Source organism: Zeus faber (assembly GCF_960531495.2).
Source record: "Zeus faber genome assembly, chromosome: 2".
Lineage (NCBI taxonomy): Eukaryota > Metazoa > Chordata > Actinopteri > Zeiformes > Zeidae > Zeus > Zeus faber.
In genome coordinates this window covers 11,945,194-11,968,769 of record NC_137189.1, presented here as the reverse complement: position 1 = coordinate 11,968,769, position 23,576 = coordinate 11,945,194, and the positions used below count along the sequence as shown (strand labels likewise).

Below are 23,576 nucleotides of genomic sequence, written 5' to 3'. Positions count from 1 at the left end.
AATATTGGACTTTTTCACAATATTCTAATTTGCTGAGAGACTGAATTTTGGGTTTTCATTATCTATAGCCACAATCATCAACATTTCAAGAAATAAACGCTTAGATATTTCACTCTACGTCTAATGAATCTATATAAAATATGGGTTTCACTTTCTGAAATGAGTGACAAAAAATATTTAACTTTTTCATGATATTCAAATTCTATAAGATGTACCTCTGTGTGTGTGTGTGTGTGTGTGTGTGTGTGTGTGTGTGTGTGTGTGTATATATATATATATATATATATATATATATATATATATACACACACACTGTATATATATGGTACTTGCCATTCCAAAATAAATTGCAATCATTGCAAAAAAAAAAAAGTGATAATAATAAACGGTCGACTCTTCTCACTCTCGTTCACTGGAAATCCTCCTTTGCTCACCATGCATTAAACCAACTGAATCAAATCGAACGACTCATTTTACTGAGTGACTTGTAAAGATCTGAGTCTCAAGAAAGAGTCAAACCCTTGATCACGAGCGGAGCTCATGCACTACGAACCAGAGCAGACGCTACGCTGTAGTGACAATTTTGGAATACTGTCAGGCGATAAATTATTTATCCAATCTTTGTTTCCCTTGAAGTACCTCCAAACAGCGGACATTTTATTTATTTCACTCTCTTTTTTGAGCATTAACTACATTACATTATGTTGGTATCGGGTTCGAGTATCAGAGCATTTTAACAAGTACAGTACATGAGCACAGTATTGGGCACATATATAAATTTGACCGGCACAGAATCGGATATGGTATACAGGTCTCTGATCTGATCATTTATCTGATCTTTTTTTTCCCCAAACTTTGGGTGAAAGCCAATCTGTCAACTGTTCAGAGCACTAGGCATCAGCATGACAGCGGGGCGCCCTTCAATCAGGGTTGCACTACTCTTGCTTTTGGAACAGTTTAACAAAGATGGATGCCTGCACGAGATAAAGACATTGTAACGTTTCAGGGAAGCAAATTGATTCTGTGTGTGTGTGTGTGTGTGTGTGTGTGTGTGTGTGTGTGTGTGTGTGTGTGTGTGTGTGTGTGTGTGTGTGTGTGTGCGCGTGTGCGTACCCGCTATCCGTGAAGAGGAACTCGAGGTGAGTCATGTAGACCTCCCACAGAGGAACACTGTAGCGTTGAGCCAGAGACAGAGAGATTCTGTACACCGAGTCATCCAAGGTTCTAGACAGAATCACAAGTACAGACACACACACAAACAAGGAAATTGAGTTCATCAAGTATCTACAGACGAAACCACGACTCACATATTATTTTACGCTAATATGCACCATATGGGATAAAAATATTCAAATTGACAGTAAGAAGATGCTTTAATGTCTAAAGCGTAGGGACATACAGGCGTTGGATCTAATATCACTACTGTACATGTACTTCCATACCTAAACCCAATACCAAAATAATGTGGAGTCGTGTCACCTTCGCATTTCATATTCTATTTTCAGAACTCAACATTTGAAACACATGTGATTTAATTTCCACAAGGCAGTGAAGGAAATCAAGGACTGAAAATTAGTAATATACCAAACTCACTTTAATTCTAACACATAAAAAAAAATATGTATCGGATGTCAGAATTAGCACATAATGTACCCAAACAGCCCAAAAAAATTATAATTTGGATGGTCAACAAAAAGGCTGTTTGTTTTGCTGGGGTGACCATAAAATTAACAGGGATATTGGTTTGCAAAGCTTGTTTTCAATGGTAGATGGGTGTGGAGACAGGAAGCAGGGGGTTTTATAGCGGAACCCAGCAATTTCATTAAGTCGAAGTGGCCATTTGAAAGGCAGGAAGGGAAAGGTTTTTTTTGCCTATACATTCCCCTTTCATACATTCAATTACCGAGAAGAGTGATAAACGGTAAAATGTCAAAGTTAGACAGTTTTTCTTTCCTGTAAGGGACCAATTCAGCCAGTCCTGGATAAAAACGAACAACTGACTGGCACCATCCGTGGAGATGGATGTGTCATAACTTTGATGCATTAAAAAAAAAAAAAAAAAGAAGAATTGGGCACCCCGCCCGACTCACTCTGCCAGACCCAGGATGGTCTCCTTCTTGTAGTCAGAGTCGGAGCTGAAGCGATGGACATCCACGCCGCGGCCCAGTCCCTGCAACACCTGGGCCTGGGTGAAGTCTGTCAGCCGCTCATTGTACACGTGGAGCTGTCCAATCAGCTTCTCCAGCTCCTCTGACCAATTTGAACGCTGCGACACATGCTGCGTGACCAATTTAATCAGCTCCCTTGGGTCGGCCTGTGGAAAGCGTAATGACTCAGTCATTGGAACAGCTACATATCTTATCTTCTTGTAATTGTATCACTCCAACTCATTCAAAGAGTTTGAGTGCTTTGCCCATTTGCCATTCAGAGATATAAATATTTGCCAATATTGTCTTTGGATCCATATCCTTATAAGCCAATCGATTTGCTGCACATTTTAGCCACCAGCAATAGCCCATCCAATTTGCTGGTTGATATTTCATAGTCTCTCTCTTCTCATGGATATCTCATTTACTTCTTGGTTTCAAAGTTTTCACGGTGGGACGATTTTGAACCTTCATCGTTCACAGAGTTTTGACCAACGGCTGGCTGGTCAGAGGGTATATTGTTACCCTGAGCCCCTCAAACACAGATCACACCTGCCAGAATTAAACTTTTAAAAGGCCTCCTTTTGCTTCGCTATGGCGAACTTATGAGCCGAACATCACACGCAAACTGATTACCCTGACTTTAGATGCATCCTTTTTTTAGTAAGAGATAGTGCTGCAGCAAAGATTAATCAGGGAGTTCAATGTTCTTTCAGCTTATTTGTCTGAAGGGAGGCGATATGGGTAAATGTACCAAGAACTGTAATTGCCGGCGTGATTCTGTGCCATAGGGGAATTAGTCAGCGGATACGCATTTATGATTAAGAGTGTGACAAGTACTGTGATAGGTGGGCGGATGTTGAACCATGCTTGTCATCCCTTTTCAAATTAAATGAGGTTCTGTTGTTGGCTTTGGCGTCTTATAGGCTGTCGCCCTACGCGATAAGGCGGGTTATTTGTTGATCTGATTTGCATAAGGTAATTATAGTTGTTGGAAATTTGGGAGTTTGAAAAATGCAAGTCAAATGTATAAATGTATATGTGGGTTAGCTTTAAGCTTTGCCCTACTGCCAATCATGTCAACGGCTTTGCAATTCAAAAAGCCAGACAAGGGGGAGTAAAAAAAAAAAAAAAAAAAAAAGAGTGAATAGAGGAGAAAAGTGAACCACAAAAAAATAACACCAGGGTTAAGGACCAGATGTATGAGCATATTGGCAGCGGGGTGGAGAGGAGAAGAGAGGAAAGGAGAGGAGATGAGAAGAGAGGGGAAGGAGAGACGAGAGGAAAAAACGGTTGGCACTTGATGTTGGCACTATGTGTCAAGCGAGGAAGAATGACGGGCGACATAGAGAAAGAACAAAGAGAGAGAGTCTGCTGCCACTTTGACGGCCAGGCAGTCGTTTGAATAACTTTTTCCTTCTTCTGATATTAGTCTTTTATTATGAAACACTTTCTCTTCATTTGTCCCTTATTCTCCCTTTTCTCCTGAACTTTTATTCTGATTATCTTCCCCAACTCTTCCATCTTCCCTCCCAACACTGCCATGGTTTCTTGCATGTCCCAAATGCTTTTCTCGCCCGGCATTTTTTTCCATGACATCCTGTGTTTCCTCCTTGTTTTGACACTTTCCTGTCCCATCACCAGTCTGATCCCAATTCCCTATGCAATCTGCATGCGCAGAGACCTCCTTTTTGGTTCAAGCAATCATCATATTTCAGCAGGGCTGTACTGTATCTCAACCCTTCGGTCTTGGTCTTCAATCCGAATAGAGGACTGACAAACTATGTGAAATCTAGAGTTGTCATATATTTGATGATTCTGCAGGGCATACGAGTGCTTTATACCTCCCACTCAAGCCCATTCAAGCTATTTCAATTAAGCCATGAGCAATATACACTCACCGGCCACTTTATTAGGTACACCTTGCTAGTACTGGGGTGGACCCCCTTTTGCCTTCAGAACTGCCTTAATTCTTCGTGGCATGGATTCAACAAGGTGTTGGAAACATTCCTCAGAGATTTTGGTCCATATTGAGATGATAACATCACGCAGTTGCTGCAGATTTGTGAGCTGCACATCCATGATGCCAATCTCCCGTTCCACCACATCTCAAAGGTGCTCTATTGGATTGAGATCTGGTGACTGTGGAGGCCATTGGAGTACAATGAACTCATTGTCATGTTCAAGAAACCAGTTTGAGATGATTTGAGCTTTGTGATATGGTGCATTATCCTGCTGGAAGTAGCCATCAGAAGATGGGTACACTGTGCTCATAAAGGGATGGACATGGTCAGCAACAATATTCAGGTATTCAGGTGGTGTTTAAACGATGCTCATTTAGTACTAAGGGGCCCAAAGTGAGCCAAGAAAATATCCCCCACACCATTATACCACCACCACCAGCCTGAACCATTGATACAAGGCAGGATGGATCCATGCTTTCATGTTGTTTACGCCAATTCTGACCCTACCATCTGAAGGTCACAGCTGAACTCGAGACTCATCAGACCAGGCAACGTTTTTTCCAATCTTCAGGTGAGCCTGTGTGAATTGTAGCCTCAGTTTCCTGTTCTTAGCTGACAGGAGTGGCACCCGGTGTGGTCTTCTGCTGCTGTAGCCCATCTGTTTCAAGGTTCCACGTGTTGTGCATTCAGAGATGGTATTCTGCATACCTTGGTTGTAACAAGTAGTTACAGTATTTGAGTTACTGTTGCCTTTCTATCATCTCAAACCAGTCTGCCCATTCTCCTCTGACATCAACAAGGCATTTTCATCCACACAACTGCCGCTCACTGGATATTTTCTCTTTTTCGGACCATTCTCTATAAACCTAGTAGTGGTTTGTGTGTTAAAATCCCAGTAGGTCAGCAGTGTCTGAAATACTCAGACCAGCCCGTCTGGCACCTACAACCATGCCGCGTTCAGTCACTTAAATCCCCTTTCTTCCCCATTCCCCAGCAAGTCATCCTCACCATGTCTACATGCCTAAATGCAATGAGTTGCTGCCATGTGATTGGCTGATTAGCTATTTGTGTTAACAAGCAATTGAACAGGTGTACCTAATAAAGTGGCCGTCGAGTGTATGTATTAGGGACGCACATTAGAAATACTGGTATTAAGCATCGGTACACAGCTAAAATAGGGCATCGTTATCAGGAAATAACAAAGAGCTATATCACACCATTTAATGTTAAAGAAAAAAAAAAATTCTGCCTTAATGAGACAAAAGCATTATAGATGTTTCTAACAAAATAAAAAAAAAAACAACAAAAAAAAATATCACACATACCAACAGTCTATGACAAAGTCAACAGCCACTACAGTCTTTCAGTAAGGAATGACTTGGAATGGCACAACAACAAAACAAACATTCCCCTTTCCTCAGCTAAAGGCCACCGTTACTCAAAAACACCAGCCTGGAATTAACCTCAAGTTATTACAAGCTTTAAATATCACAGTTTGGATCTGATCACCGTATGCGGCTGGGATCACGTGGAGGTTAAAACCGAGGAGACGTGTCTAGCCCTCTCGAGAGGGAGAGCTGGTAATGATCCTAATGAGTTGTATTTATACCCAGGAATACAGTCAGTGGCCTCATTAGCGCTAATTCTGCAAATTGTGTATATGTGCCTGCAATTAGGAGGATGTGTATGAGGGTTGTGTGTGTGTGTGGCGGGGGGGGGGGGGGGCGGTGCTGTACATCATGAAACAAACATAATTAACCATGAAGGGGACAGATCACATGGGGAAACGCTACTGGTAAGAGCCAAGCCAAAATGCATACAGCAGCAGCAGCAAGAGCCTTCGCACCTGGAACGACTTGGTATCCACAGTTATTTACAATGACAATGATCACACACACACACACGGCGCATAAACGCAAACCATGTATTCACTGCGTGTGTTGTGTTGGCCTGAGGGAGCACATACCGCCACTACCGCACGCAACAAACCTCCCTGCAAGGTGAATATATGGAGTATGTGGTTTGAGAAAAGGAAGCGTGCTCTTCTATGTCAGGAAGCAGTCTATTCAGTCAACTCTATCATTCCATGAAATCCGACAATGGGAGGGAAGGTGGAGGCTTTCAGGTGGAGGCTGGGTGGAATCCCGCTGTGACTCATGAATGGAAAATAGCAGGGATGGCTGAAGGCGATGTTATCGTGGTTTTCCTGCCATGGGTGCATGGATTATAATATGTTATCATAGAAAACTGTTACATGTTCTACTCTATATAATCCTACTTTGATTGTTGCTTATGGGTGGGGGGGGTATCTCACTGTGCGAAATGAACTTTTGAGGTTATTACTGTTTATACATGTTCCTATTTGCAGTAGCCCCACAATAGCTGCTGCGAAAACTTAATTTGCTTAATTTTTCACGAATTGAAACATGAAACCAATAAGGCTGGAATGAATCCAACACTATTTTGACAATTTGCTCTACATGCCTTAAAACAAATAAACAAATAAACAAACAAATAAATTAATGAATGAAACAGTGTATACTTTGTATGAGTTTTATCTGCATCAGCTCCTTGTGGAGCTTGAGCCACTGGACTGGTTGTTGGGCTTTCTGTAAAGCACAAGTTTAATAGATCTAAGCTGTTTTTCTGCATTATACATTGTATAAAATGTGTGTTTTTCAAGGGCAATATGCTGAGTGTGTGTGTGTGTGTGTGTGTGTGTGTGTGTGTGTGTGTGTGTGTGTGTGTGTGTGTGTGTGTGTGTGTGTGTGTGAGCGAGCATCAGTGATCAATATTCCTCAGTGAGAGAATGGTGGCTGCAGGCGAAAATAAATACTCGAGTGAAAATCTCAATCTCTTTACTCAGCACACTGCTGTGGAGTGACTGCACTTTCAGTTACAATTACGCCACACACACACCCACACCCCCACCACACCCACACAGATCTGAGAACCCATATTAAAAAAAAACCTCCAAATACAGGTAAACAGACATTACCACTTACATACGGTAAACACCAGCTCACGAGGTGTTGTGCAAACACCAGCAGAAGAACAATTATGCTAAGCAGCACCTCTCCTTCGCAAACGAGCACTTTAGTCGACATAATGAAAACTTCCAGCGCCAGAGAGTGGGAATCGGCTCATTATGCCGTTGGGGAATAATGGAAACCCAGCCACTGTGTCATCATGGCCCGGTGCCGCCCGTCATGCCCGGGGGCCGTAATCGGATCCGGGTGGGGTCGGGCTGGGGCGGGGCGGGGGGGGGGGGGGGGGGGGCGTAGAAGAAGCTAAGGAGCTTGAAAGTCAACAATGGTCAAAATGAACCATTATGAACTCGAGGAAGAAAAGACCTTGACACTGCCGCCCACAGGCTCCCGGTGCACGATCATACGGGATGACTTCTAAATGACTCGTTAGGAACAAAGTGATTTGTTTCAAAGTGGAAACAAACAAACAGAGCCAGATTGAACACAGGATTTTGAGAGCATTGACTGTTAAATCTTTATGCCTCAAACTAGAATCATTTTTTACTCTAAACTTGATTAGGGAACAGAACACACATAAAGCTTTTGACAATTACTAATCACGCAATTAAGATTTGAAATTAATAGGGCTGGGTAAAAAAAAAGAAAGGAAAAAAACCTTACTCAGATACAATTCAATTCCACTGTTTAAATTTCCAAATCCATAAAAAAAAATATATAGATACTTTGTTTGGCAGATATGCATGACCATAGTCACAAATGTGACTATGGTGGACGAATCATTTCTGTATAAGGCTGAATATTTCAGATGGTGCACAAAAAAGTTGGTGCCAATTATTATTATGTATAAAAATTGTCAATATATCGATATAGAATGGGATCGATTGATCGTATTTAATCAACATTGAATCAAATCAGAAGCCTTTTGTATCAAATTCGAATCAAATCGTGAGATCCTGCCCCATACCAAGCCATACAAACAAACAAACAAATGAAAACAGACATTGTGGATGACAGGAACGTGGACGTTAATCAAACGCAAACAAAAGAGTGCGATGGGTTCAGAACGCACTGTGTTATTCGTAGGGAGGCCATGTTGTGCCACGTCGCGCCCACCTCAAGTTTCAATCCAGCATCTTAGTTGGCTTTAGTGCAGACATGTAGATCTTCTATGAGGATTGTGGCTTTGAAAAATAAAATAAAATGAAATAAAATAAAATGACAACCTCCAGCAGGCCTGATCCTGCTTCGCTATGGGGCGACTTTGAGGTCAGGAGCGTTGTCAGCTAATGCTCTTGATGTGAATATATGTGGTGGCCACGGGGGAATTGGGAAGCGTGTCATTGAGACATAGCACCGCCGCTCCCCAAGTGGAGAGTGAACAACACTTTGAGACGGCTTGACAGTCCCCACTACCACGCACGCCCGCACGCCTGCACGAGTTATCTGTTGTCACGCTAACCCCATCAAAACACACACAAAACATTAATCTGTATTCATACACACACACACACACACGCAAAACAGACCAAAGAAGAGACACTAATGCGGTGAATAAACAAATATGCATAAACACACACAATTCACAAGGAAAACGCTGTTAAGCTCTTAAGATTTGGTGGGAAACATCCCGTCCTCTGCTCAATTACAATGCAAAGCAATGTCGCCAGCTAGACATCGAGATGGATGCTGACACACACACACACACACACACACACACACACACACACACACACACACACACACACACACACACACACACACACTACATATCTAAAATTAAATATCACACTCTATACAATATGGGCCCTCAGAAGATAAGAGATGGCGGCTCCTGGAGAAAAAGCACAAAAGGAAAATAGATAAAGTATGCACAGTGGAGATAGCGCTGTGGATACAGAGGGCCCAGATCATGCCGTCAAGAGGGAGACAGGCCTATAGGGAGGAGAGAAAATCACAAACACATACAACAAGAACAGACAAGAGAGGGAGGGACAGAAGGAGAGCAAGAGAGAGATGGTGAGAGAAGGAGAGAGAACGTATGCCGGTAAAGCAAGCCAATTAGGACGGTCCAAATTGACCCAACTGAAAATGGAGGAATGAGAAAAAAAAACAAAATAAAAAGCAACGACACAAAAAGAAACCCAAAAAAATGGACAGAACTAAGAACCACAGGCTGAAGGAGAACAGTGGTGCGGCGTGGAGGGGGCGTATTCTATCACTTTCCGGCACAGTTAAAGCTGCAAACGCACTCATTATCAATAAGAGGAACGTGAAGCGTTGAGTCGAGACCTGGAGCAAACCGATAAAAAGCTCTCGAAAAAAATGAAAAAAAAGGAATAAAATGGCAGTTAAAAAAGAGAAAAGAGGCGAAGCAAAAAGAGGAGGAAAAATGCGTTAATATATATATTTCTCTTTTTCCTTTAAAGTTGTGAACTTCACTTGACGTACAGTCAGAAAATGGGGACTGATTGTAGCCATTTTGATGATGTGTGTGTGTGAGTGTGTGTTTGTGTGTGTGAGAGAGAGCGAGAGAGAGATAGTGTGTGTGAGTATGTGTTAGAGAGAGTTAGTGTGAGTGTGTGTGGGTGTGTGTGTGTGTGTGTGTGTGTGTGTGTGGGTGTGTGTGTGATTGTGTGTAAGTGAGAGTGAATGTATTAGTGCCTTTTATATACACTTGCTGTGTGTGTCTTCCTGCACAGTCCTGACCTTGAGTGCCAGCATGGACACACTTATCCACTCTTCCTGCTTCTGTCTTTTTTTTTTTTTCTTCTCTTTATTTTCATCCTTTTTACCTCCTCCCTTCTTCCACCTGGGCCAAAGCCCACGAGAGCCACGGTCCACTAAGGGAAAAGGTCAGAACCATTTCTCCCTCTCCCCCAATTTTTTAAAACTCTCCCTCATGCACTTCACTGTCTGCTGCGACCAAACTCCCCACTATTATTTTTCCCCGACCCTTCCTCCCTTACACACATCAGGGACTTCCAAGTATGATGTGATTCCTGACCTGGTAGAGGGCGTGGCTCTTGTCCCGGAAGCAGGGGGCTAGCCGGGTGTAGATCTGCAAGGAGTAGTAGTAGGTGGCCAGCTGCAGCAACAGGCCCGAGTGGGTCTGCTTCTCGAAACACCGGTTGGCGTCCAGCACCTTCATGGGGAGGAGTTTATGATTGTTATTACTATTACATATTATAATTACTTTACTTTATTATTACTACTATGTAAGATGACAATAAGCTGGGAAGCATGACACGCCTGAGATAATGCTTTCATCTATGGCTGCCTAGTACTAACGATCAAGATCAAAATATGGCAAAATTATTATTATTATTATTATTATTATTATCATTATAACCTCCTTAGAACCATTATCACATTATTGCTACCCTTATTATTATTATTATTATTATTTATTTATTTATATTTTTTTATTATTCCTGGAGATTAATAACTGTTATCTCTTATCTTATTTTCTCATCTGACAAATTTGAAAGACATACACTTTCAGTGAGAAAAAAAACTGTGTTCATAAAATGGTTCATAAAACACAACTATACGTTGATGTTCAGAGAAAGTAGACAAGGTGTGATTGTATAAAAAAATATATAAATCTTGTCATATATATATCCTGATTTATCAAACCATGTGCAAACAAGTTTCCCTTTATGAACGGACTTATTAACTTTGAATATATATTTTTGACTAACTCAGAATATGTAAAACATGAAAAACCTTGCCCCACCAGAACACCCAGAACTGTGTATCAGTAGACATTGGTAATTGTTTATTTTGAGCAGCATTTACAGCGGAAGAATCTGATATGCATTGATGTATGTTGATGAGAGCATAGGGGACGTCAAAAATGTTCTTCAGAAACTCTCTAATGCACAACGTCTACTAACAATGTTCAAGCTGTGAGGAATGAGGAAGATAAAACAGAAAAAATGTGCATTTACTGTACTGTAACTACCTCAGCTAACTAGGCAGCTTTATGTATATCAATTGGAACTGCATAATTAACATAATGACATTGTTAACACACTGATGACTGATTATCTGTTCTACTGTCCCTGAGCACAGAAAGTGAGCTGAGGAATGACTATATCCAAATTTCAATCTCATGCACTTTCTTAGATTCCTTGTCAATAAGCACATGTTCCAATCAAAGTCAACGTCCACAAATGAGAGACCGGAGAATTGATCTGGTGACCCGTCCTCGACCCAAACGCTTTATTTTATTTTTTTAAACAATGGTAGATGCTGCAAGAAGCAGTGACCCAATCCTCCTCACATAATCTCAATCAATTATTCAATGATTTTGTGGATGTCTATGCACTGAAATAACTAAAAACAATTGCTATATAATGGTTCGAGCCAAACAGCTTACTACAGCTATACCTATTTTATTTAATCCTGGTTCACACCTCCACAACTCAAATTGTCCAGTTACAATTTCCCAGCGCCCTCTTTACTGATTACCAAGTGACTCATACCCATTAACTATTGCCAGCAGATTATGCCTAAAATTTGCCTGCGTATCCTCGCCTTAATTTTTCGACTGAGGTTGGAGGGTAAGGGCAGGCCGGCGCGATGATTCATCTTGTGGGAGGGGTCTCAAGAGTCATTCCATGTTGAGACGTGGACATGCTTCCAGCTGGCCAGAGGCTGAGGAAGAGTTTCACCAGCACAACTTGTATCGGCATTTTGCATATTGGGCATTAAGGACCTTTGGTGGGGGAAATATATCTTCTGTTGTAGTTCTTGTTGTTTTTTAGCATTACTGGTGTGTGTGTGTGTGTGTGTGTGTGTGTGTGTGTGTGTGTGTGTCTGTGTGTGTGTGTATACCTGAGGCAAAGCCAGTAAGTAGGCCAGAGCCAGCGTCATGTCCCTGGGAAAGGCATCATTGGCCAGCTGAAGCAACACTGCATAGCAGGAAGAAGAAGACAGGTAGAGCGAGGGAGACAAACACGGAGAGAGAGAATGAGCGAGAGTTAATGACTTTGAATGAAAAGCATACCCTCTCTTTCTTCCTGGATTGTCTCACGCTTCTATGTAGATTAGAGACGACAGAGACTGTCAGAGTACGACTCCCTCTGCGGGCCAGACAAGAAGAGTCATTAAAAATCCCTCCTGAGCCCAGGATTCCAGCCCATCTGTCCAACGGGCCATTGTGTGTGCATCTGTGTGTGTTTTGTCTGAGCATGTGTCTGGATGGTTTCTTTCACAGAAAACATTTATTATTCAAAGTAGGAGTACATGTCCACTTCTAATAAGTGCACTCTTGATGAGTGCAAACTACATTTAAGTGCACTTCAAAGTACCGACTGAAAGAGAAATTAGTGTGTGAGTGTATCTAGTGTTAGCAAAGGAAGGATTCAGAGTTTTGTCTGCCTTTAATTGGTCATAGCTTATCAGTTCAAACCAATGATCTGGCCACAGCCGGTGGAGCCAGCCAGATAATGCTGGTTCTGCCAACTGGGCACATCGGCCGATTCCTTCCTGCTAACAAAGGCTTCTCCCGGGGAAGCACCGGGTGCCAACGCCATTTCAGTGCTGATGGGATTTGGAGTTGAGTCAGAGCCTTGGGCACAAGGCTTGGACTCCCGCTGCAAAAGCGATAGCCTCGGGGCCATGGGACAGGCACACACCCATAAAAACACACACCAGCATGTACACACACACGCACACACACACACACACACACACACACACACACACACACACACACACACACACACACACACACACACACACACACACACACACACATCTGTCCTTAAATAAAAACAGCCCACAAATGTAATTATGTTAGACACACTCTGACCACCACACACACAGAAAGACATGCCCACTCACCATACTCCAACTGAGACAATTACACACACACACACACACACACACACACACACACACAGAGACACATACACAAACACACACACACACACACACACACACATACACATACACACACACACACACACACACACACACACACACACACACACACACACACACACACACACAGGATGAGACTGTATAGACTTTGTAGTCTCAGACCTAAGAAGAACAAAAGCAGCTGTTGGCGATAAGAGGCTGAAACAAAATGGAGTAGACAGAGGAAAGTAGAGCATGGACATTGTGCGTGCATGAGTCTGTGTGTGTGTGTGTGTGTGTGTGCGAGCATGCGGGGGGGATGTGGGCGGGGAGGAAGGAGAGGGATGGGGAGACAAAGCTAGAAAGAGCTGGAGCTAGAGAGAGAGCGCGAGAGAGAAAGAGAGAGAGAAAGAGATAAAGGAAAGACAAGGAAGGATGCGGGGACAAAGCAAATTTACGGATACAGAGATAAAGAGAAAACCACACATCCAAAACCAAACATACAAAATCCGTATACACCCACGAAAATGCACACTCTCACACACTCAAAAACAGTCTTAAATACATCCCTCCCCTCTAACACACACACAGGGCATGTGTTTGGTGCTCAGGGGTTTTGGGATGGGACGCTGGAGCACTGGGCCAGTTCAAAGAGCCATAACAGCTCTGTTAAGCGGTGACCCCTCCTCCTCCACTTTCCTCCCCCTTCCTCTCAGACTCCCACCCATCACCACCCTCCACATCACATCACCCACATCCCGAAGGGTTCCAACGAGCTACACCTCAGAATGAGCTGATTACTCGCCTCTCTAAAGATACCGATAACATCAGGACAGGGATTACCAGAGGGGTAAACACACACACACGCACACACACGCACGCCCACGCACGCACACACCCACGCACCCACCCACCCACACCTTTTAGCGAGTATAATTCAGCCTTAAAATGTTCATTCTGTGTTAGGAAGTGAAAAGCATGGAATAAGAGAAAAAGACAAAAACATCACAAGCACACACAAAGGAACTTGTTTAACCATAACCAACTCACTTGTCTAGTCATATACTGTATGCTTTGATTAGATATGCACTAGGCTGTAACTTTGTAACAGGCTTAAATAAGATAGTACAGTCTTGTATGGTATAGTATAGTACAGTACAATATATGCTATATCATAGTATAGTTCTCTACAGTATAGTAGTACACCATATTACAGTACACTGTGGTATGATATAGTATAGTATAATACAGTATAGTATAGTAGTAGTGTGGAACACTATGGTAGAGTACACTGTAGTACATTACATTACAGTATAGTACACTATATTATAGTACAATACAGTAAAGTACACTATAACATAGTACAGTATGGTACAGAATATTATAGCACATTATATATAATATATAACAGTACAGTATAGAACACAAAAGTATAGTACACTATAGTACACTGTAGTATCCCACATATAGCAGAGCACATTATATATAGTATAGTATGGTACAGTATACCATAGTATAATGTAGTATCAAAACATCTCCAATATAAAAACTAAGATCTGCATGAAACCTGTCTGATATTGAACTGATATTGAACTTCCTTTTTGTTGGCACATAGAAACATGTCATATGTTTTATAATGGGAAAATTCGATTCTGTGGTGATGTTCTCATGACCCCCAGCTGATGGGCTAAGTGCATCATACTGTTCAGCAAAGTGATTGATTTTATCAATACTCAGTGGGGTGTAATGAGATATACATTGTATGAGCAGAGAATTGTGGCATCGTTGCATTTTAATACTTACTTCAATACTTACATGTGGGCATTCACAGACGGGTTATGGGTAGAATAACTGACTAATAAAATGATTGATTATAAAACAACAAACACAGAGACATCGAGATTGTCTCCGTCTTCCATGTCAGGAAAGTACATACACTGACAAAGAACGAGACAAAATTTAAATGAATGAAGTATCTGTAGCCTATGTATTTTATTTTAGTATGCATGTATGTGTGTGTGTGTGTGTGTGTGTGTGTGTGTGTGTGTGTGTGTGTGTGTGTGTGTGTGTGTGTGTGTGTGTCCGTGCCCACACCAGCCAGCTCTGTGTCACCTCAATAAGGGACCATGTTCGAGGTTCTGGTCTGACAGTGACTTATTACCGCTTCGCCTGTGCAGGCATGTGAGAAACAACTGATGAAAGCCTCTCTGCCCGTGGTACCGCGCGACACAAGCGTTGCTTACACCCATCAGCTACAACATTAAAACCATTGACAGGTGAAGTGAATAACATTGCTCATCTCGATACAATGGCACCTGTCAAGAGGTGGGATATATTAAGCATTAAGTGAACAGTCAGTTCTTGAAGTTGATGTGTGGGAAGCAGGAAAAATGGGCAAGCGTAACAATCTGAACGACTTTGACAAGGACCAAATTGTGATGACTAGACGACTGGGTCAGAGCATCCGATCCGATGGAGTATCTGTGGCATGTGTTGGAACAACAAGCCCGAAGCGTGGGGGCCCCACCTCGCAACTTACAGGACTTAAATGATCTGCTGCAAATGTCTTGGTACCAGATACCACAGGACACCTTCAGAGGTCTTGTGGAGTGGAGTGGAGTGTGTGTGTGTGTGTGTGTGTGTGTGTGTGTGTGTGTGTGTGTGTGTGTGTGTGTGTGTGTGTGTGTGTGTGTGTGTGTGTGTGTGTGTGTGTGTGTGTGTGTGTGTGTGTGTCTGTGTGTGTGTGTGTGTGTGTGTTGTGACCAGTTTAAATGAGCATGTGTTATAGCCAATTGTATAAATTTGTGAGTGTGTGTGAGCGAGGGTGTGTCCCCCTATGCATAAATATTAGTTTGGAGAGATTTAGAGTTGGGTGTGTATGTGTGCACGCAAAATGTATGTATATATGTGTGTGTGTGTGTGTGTGTGTGTGTGTGTGTGTGTACATCCGTGTATGTATGTCTTCTCACACCGCGACCCGTCCCACCCTGAGTTGCCTTATTACTTTGGTCATCATTAATTACCTACAGCTTATCTGGGCCACAGGAAAAAAAAAAAAAGGGAATCAATATATTTATTTTCTGAAAAGGCCATCTCCGAGTCTGTTTTTTTTAGGACAGCAGGCTCGGCAGGACAATGAGGGAGTCATTAATCGAAGGTTGTTATCGGATGCCAGGGAGTTGGCGGCGTCTCCTCTCTTTCCCCCTCCGAAGGGAAGGTGACTTTTAAAGAAGAGAGCGATTAATGTGAATGACAGTACAATGGGGTTAAGGTTATCGGGTGACTGTGCACATGCGTGTGTGTTTGAGAGACAGATAAACAAGAGAGAGAGAGAGAGAGAGAGAGGGGCATGTCTATGTGCTGTGAATTCTTCAGCACGCTCATATGAGAATACACACACACACACACACACACACACACACACACACACACACACACACACACACATACACACACACACACACACCTACCTTAGAGCGTGCAGACTTCATTTGCATTTACACCCCTCTAGCGCGCTTTTTGGTGCGGGTGTGCAATTGTTTTGTTTTTTTGCGCTGGCATTGTAGTGGCATTGATTTTGCGCAAGCAGGTGCGATCCATCAGGGCCAGCGCGGCCTTGATGCTCTGACTCGCCGCTATCGATCGGGTATCTGCGCGGCGACGCCTCATTATATACCGTGGCCTAGGGACACGTGGACCCGCACTAATTAATCAATAAAATACTGTTCTCCCAATGGTGTCCCTGCCGCGAGATGAACAAGGGAAGACGGCGGGCATAGGAAAGAGATTGTGAAGGAGCGCTGACGTCCAACCCCTTGCTTTAGATACCAACCTTCTGTCGCCGGAAACACGGTCTTCCCTTCCGTCTTGGTCTCGGCCAGTTTGCCGGTCCGCAGCAAAACTTCGGCGAAGTTCTCCTGAGGAACGGGGCCGTAGGATGAATAAATGTCTTGACTCTGGGAGGGAGTAGAAGAACAAAAAGAAGAGAACAGCGCCGTGAGTCCCATGAATGATGAGTGGGCAAGTGATCTCCCGAGCAAAATAAAATGGGACAAATCCAGGATTTTATTCATGGAGTCATTTGTCAAATATCGGCGTTGTGAACAATTCACTTTGTGTTCTTCAGGATGAGAGACTTTTAGAGAGAATGTTTCCCATCAATATCATCAAGGCGCCTCCGCCTTTTGCTCACTCTTTCTCCATCCTCCAACGACAGTGTTATGGTAAAAAACAATCCCATTGATCGGCTGGCTCATGGACAGATGGACATGGGGAGCCGTTATTGATGGACGGATGATGGATGACGGATAAATGTTGAGGATGGCGCCGAGGAAGGGATTTGGAGAGGCCTATTAAAATGTCATGAGAGACATATCGGCCCTCTCTGTTTCCCCTTGTGTCCACTCTTTAAGCTATCCACATGATTTGTGTCGCAGAGTAAAATGCCCAGTCATAGCCTAGGGCGGCCATTTATGAGGCGTAAAAGGTCAAATTACTCCTTTTCTGACTTTTTATTCCTCTCATTCCCCTTAACTCCTGTCCCATTTTTTTTTCAATTTATTTGACATTTGTTTTCTCTTATATCTATATATCCATGTATACAGTATATCCATATATACAGTGTAACCATATATACAGTATATCCATATATATATATATATATATATATATATATATATACACACACACATACAGACATAAATATACACACATATATAGACACATACATAATATACACCGATCAGCCACAACATTAAAACCACTGACAGGTGAAGTGAATACAGTGTTCATCTTGATCCAATCGCACCTGTCAAGAGGTGGGATGTATTAAGTCAGTTTTTGAAGTTTTAGAAAAATGGGAAAGCGTAAGGATCTGAACGACTTTGAAAAGGGACAAGTTGTGATGACTCGACGACTGGGTCAGAGCATCTCCAAAACAGCAGGTCTTGTGGGGAGTTCCCGGTATGCAGTGGTTAGTACTTACCAAAAGTGGTCCAAGGAAGGACAACTGGTGAACCAGTGACAGGGTCATGGACGTCCATGGGCTCAGTGATGCGCATGGGGAGCGAAGTCTAGTCCGTCCGGTCCGATCCCACAGAAGAGCTACTGTAGCACAAATTTCTGAAAAAGTTAATGCTGCTATGATAGAAAGGTCTCAGAACACACAGTGCATCACAGATGGCTGCGTATGGGGCTGCGTAGCTGCAGACCAGTCGGAGTGTCCATGCTGACCCCTGTCCAACTCTAAAAGCGCCTAAGATGGGCACAAGAGCGTCATGACTGGACCGTGGAGCAATGGAAGAAGGTGGCCTGGTCTGATGAATCACATTTTCTTCTACATCATGTCGATGGTCGGGGTTAGGGTCAGATCAGATCTAACATCAGTGGGATGTGCTGGAACAACAGGCCGGATCCATGGAGGCCCCACTTCGCAACTTACAGGACCTAAAGGATCTGCTGCTAACGTCTTGGTGCGAGATACCACAGGACACCTTCAGAGGTCTTGTGGAGTCCATGCCTCGACGGGTCAGAACTGTTTTGGTGGCAAAAGGAGGACCTACACAATATTAGTGGTTATTAGTGGAGGTTTAAATGTTGTGGCTGATTGGTGCACACACACACACACACACACACACACACACACACACACACACACACACACACACACACACACACACACACACACACATCTATATAAATATATATCTATATCTATATATCTATAGATATATGCACATATATATCGATAGAAGTCCATTTGTCCTGTAGTGTGTCTTTCCTAGTTTGCTCTCTTCTGCTCTCCTCCCTAGAGAGCAGTCATCTTTCCATCATGCCATCAATCCCAATTCATCCTCATTTATCCTTCTATGCCCCCAAACCACCGTTAATACGTCCAAATACCTTCAAGCAGTAAATTATTTAGTTGCAAATCAATATTCATTTTGTCTCAATACCGATTTTCAAAGCAATTATTAGTTGCAGCAGAAGAAAAACACGTCTTAGCGCTTTAAGCCTTGAAGAATTTAGGCAGCTTTGATGTAATTCAAACAAAAAGTAAGTGGGAATGAGGAGCGAAAATTGGTTCTGAAGCCGCTCACCGGGTCCACGTAGGGGTCTTGGAAGAGCTCCTGGTAGAAAGGTCCGCAGCTCTGGCGCTCCAGGCCAGAGTTCTCTCCCCACCCTTCGTGGCATTCCAAGCTTCCGCCGTGACCCTGAGGAACCATAAAGAGGTCATTAAACATTCAGAGCACGCCCAGAGCACTGCCATCTCTCTCTGTCCCACGCCTCACATCCCCCCTTCTAAAAAAAAAAAAATAAAATAAAAAAAACATTAAAAATACCCACCCTCACCCCGCGACTCACGCCATCAATCTCCACCCTGGCGACCGCTGCATGAGCAAAGCTACCGGCTAGCAAGAGATCTTGAAAAATTCAACGGGAAGGGTAATTAATTATCTAAAAGATGAGCTTTTGATTGGCTGTTTTCAGTGAAAGCATTTGAAGTACGTGTGACACGGGAGCGCAGTTAACCATGCATTTGTCTGCGTACAGTGCGGAGGGCATACACAGGCACACATCATCGTCATGCATTTAATGTGTTTTAAATGCCAGCTCGAATAACATGAAAAAAAACTCAACCGTAGCTCCACGATTCCTGGCCGCTTGATCCTGATTCTAAGGAGACCTTGTGATAAAAGTTGTATGAATTAGCACTGACCATCTTTGTTTAAAATAATAAATCGCAATTAACCCTGTAAAAAACAACATTTAGAAAAAAATGAAAATATAGAAAAAAAAATGTCACCTTTCAGATGTTGTTATAGGAGGCCTCTGTTGCAGAAATTAAAGAGTTTTCTATTTTTTTGTACACTTCATTAAGTTTTTAGGGAAATTATGTAATAATGATTAGGTTTAGGGTTAGGGTTTGCCCTCGTTGGGGGTACAATTTCCGTATTTGCACTCACGTTTATCGACAGTTATCTGCTCGTCTTTTTTCTTTCTTTTCCCCCCATCTCACGGATTGCGCTCCCGCAAATGTGTTGGTGAGGCTCCGTGAACAGGCTACAGGCTAAAACGGCTTCGAGCTACAGCGGCTAGCAGCTAAGCGGCTGCAAGCTACAAACAAACAGACATGTTGTGTGCTGCTCTGACACAGCGGTGAGTATGGACTCGTGCTCCTCGTGCACCCTGCTCCTTGAGAGGTTGTCCCTGCTAGAGGGACGTGTCTGTCCGTTAGACCAGTAATAGTAACAGTAACAGTAATTTGGTCATTTAGATGTGACCAGCACCCCCGATAGTGTGGGTCGTAGCCGGCCCAAATCGGGCTCTAAACAATGCAATCATACGAAAATGAATGCCAGGGAGGGAATGGGGCTGAAGGGCACCAGCCTACTTTAATGAGAATTGGTCTAATGAATATCAGGTCACTCCCCTCCAAAGCATTGTTAGTTAATGATTTGATCAGAGACCAAAATCTCGATATGATGGGTCTATATGAGATTTGGTTCAAATCAAACAATTTCTCACCACTAAACAAAGCTTCTCCACCAAACATGTTAGCTCCCGTGTACGGTGTCCATCGAAGAAAGGTGGTGGCGTTGCCCTCATCTCTAAATCCCATCTTAACTTCAATCCTAAATTGAACAATGATTTTAAAATATTTAAGGTTCTCGTTATGCGGTCCTTAACACCACTGCCTATTTACCTAGTAGTGATCTACCGTCCTTCCGGCCTCTACTCGAGCTTCTTAGATGAATTATCTGGCTTTTTTTCGGACATGGTGATGCACGCAGATAATATATTAATTGTGGGTGACTTTAATATTCATGTGAACTCCCCATCTGAACCCCTAAACAGGGCGTCCAGACAATAATCGATACATTTGGCTTTACGCAGCTAATACGTGAACCGACCCATAATAATGGTAGGACTTTTGACCTTGTACTAACCCAGGACTTTGATACTTCTACCATAGTGGTTCTCCCCTAAACCTCTGCCATGTCTGACCACTATTTCATAAAATTTGAAATCTCAATTCACTGCAACCATTCTGAGTATGACCTCAGCTATAACAGACGTAACTACTACTGCCCTTTCTGACCAATTGCCCACAGCTGTTGGCTCCTTTCAAATTTCTGAAGGTCCCATTGATAACCTCACAAACAAATTGAATGCGGCCCTCCGTCATGCTTTAGACACAGTGGCACCACTAAGAATAAAATCGCATGTGAAGAAACCTTGGGTTACAGATGAGACCCAAGCACTTAAGAAATCCTGTGTAAATGGTGTGCGACTCAGCTGGAAGTGTTCTGTCAGGCACGGGGCGATAGTTTGCTGAACTACAAACGTTCGCTCCCGTTAGCCAAAACAAAGTATTTCTTCAGGTTAATCTGTCTTAATAAAAAATAATCCTAAAACCCTATTTGACATGGTAGCTATGCCAACCCAACAACAGCCTATTCTCAACAGCTCCTCCTTCACAGCTAATGACTGCATGCAATTCTTTACTCAGAAAATTGACCTCATCAGAGAAGAGATTAAAGGCACTCGACCTCAAAACCAATTGAATCCTTCCAATAATGAGACAGGAACAGGCACCAAGCCGGATGGTATAGATACCCTCTCACACCTTGATGCAGTATCTCTTGAAACTCTAACACAGTTGGTAAGTGCAGCAAAACAGACATGTTTACTAGACCCACTATCTAGAAAGCCTGTTAAGGAGCTGTTTTCAATTCTAGGATCCTCTGTTCTTAACATTATTAACTCATGTCTCTCCTCTGGCACTGTACCTTTGGCTTTTAAGACAGTCGGCATGATTAGACCCTTAATTAAAAAACTCAACATCAACCTTGAGAGTCTGCTTTCACACCTGCACTCCGGACAATGTCTGGCCTGATTATCCGGATATTTGCATTTGCACATACAGCTCATTTAGGTAATGTCCGGATAAATTTAGGGTTACAGTGCATTTGTGAAAGCAGCTTTAGCAACTACAGGCCAGTCTCAAATCGCATCCCCAAAATTATTGAAAAATAATCGTACCACAAGATATTACTGATCACATGTCCACGAGTGATCTATTTGAATCATTTCAGTCCAGATTCAGAGCGCTCAACTCCACTGAGACCACCCTCACAAAAATGGTAAATGGCCTTTTATTCGCAATGGACACAGATACCTCCTCAGTAGTGCCATTACTCAACCTCAGCGCTGCTTTTGATACTGTTGATCATAACCTACTGCTACATCGCATTGTCACATGCATTGGCATTAGAGGTTTGCCCCTTTCCTGGTTTTGGTCTCATCTGTCAGAGAGGACCGTGTAATTCATGGCAATGTGACCTCGGAGTATTGTAATGTTACTTGTGGGGTCCTGCAGGGATCTGTACTTGGTCCTTTATTGTTTAGCATTTACATGGTGCCACTTGGAGATATGATACGCAAATATGGCATTAACTTTCATTGTTATGCTCTTGTTATGCTTTTGCCCTTGGAACTAACTAACCTGCGCAATTATTGTACTCTAGTGGTGTGTCTTGCTGAAATGAAATGGATTTCTTGTCATTTCTTGCTTCTCAACTCTGAGAAAACAGATGCTGATTATTGGTCCAGTGAGACACAGGCACCTGTTCAAGAATACTATTCTGAACTTTGATAGCTGTACTATTACCTAAAGTAACTCAGTAAAAAATGTAGGAGTTATATTTGACCTACCTCTATCTTTCCAACTGCATATTAAGAACATTACCAGAACAGCATTTTTCCATCTTCACAATATTGCTAAGATACGGCCTATTTTATCCATGAGTGATGCAGAGAGCAGAGTCCATGCATTTATAACATCCCGCTTAGATTATTGTAATGTGTTGTTCTCTGGCTTTCCAATGTCTAGTATTAAAAGCCTCCAGTTAGTAAAAAATGCTGCAGCAAGAGACCAGGACTAGAAAGTTTGGCCTATTACCCCAATACTGGCTACCTTGCACTGGCTCCCAGTTTACCTCCAATGTGACTTTAAGGTTTTGCTACCTACCTATAAAATACTACACAGCCTAGCAGCTTAATATCTTACTGACTAAGTGGTACCTCACAGTATCTACCATCTCAAGCCTTACTGCTTAATGCTGGTCTTTTGGTGAGTCCGAGAGTTCCCAGGCTCCAGAACATTCTCACTCTGGGCCCCAGTGCTCTGGAACACCCTACCTATCATTTTCACTCTCTTGTATTTGGTTAAGAACACCGGTCCTGTTAGCTTGCCTCTCACTCTGCCTTCACCCCTTAACACCGGTTTATGATGTCCAGATATCAAATAACAAACCAGCACATTAATCCTTATCCTATTTGCACATTAAACTAAATTCACAAAATACTGTCTGGCTAGCCTATTATGGTCGCTACGTATCATACTAAAAGGAATAAATGCATACTCCCTGTATAATTATTGTACATCCCCACATTCAGGAACATTCTCACCTGTCCCTGAATAATGCAGAAAATGTCCCCCAAAACATTGCAGAACATTCAGAAACTCTTTCTGCCTAATTCAACAAGCAGCTATTTGGGCAAACAAACAAAGAGCAGAAAAAATCCGTTATCAGTTATGTCTA

General features: G+C 42.7%; 1 protein-coding gene across 1 annotated transcript in view; it reads right to left on the bottom strand.

The window, feature by feature from the left end:
• Positions 1–23,576, bottom strand: part of nbas (NBAS subunit of NRZ tethering complex) — a gene marked incomplete at both ends in the record, with an annotated part of 203,143 nt that overhangs the window by 82,222 nt on the left and 97,345 nt on the right. Inside the window, 6 exons of the mRNA XM_080022664.1 lie at positions 1,114–1,224; positions 2,091–2,314; positions 10,106–10,243; positions 11,941–12,017; positions 16,802–16,925; positions 19,068–19,181. Coding sequence (XP_079878790.1) covers positions 1,114–1,224; positions 2,091–2,314; positions 10,106–10,243; positions 11,941–12,017; positions 16,802–16,925; positions 19,068–19,181 — 788 coding nt within the window. The remainder of the gene's footprint in view (positions 1–1,113; positions 1,225–2,090; positions 2,315–10,105; positions 10,244–11,940; positions 12,018–16,801; positions 16,926–19,067; positions 19,182–23,576) is intronic.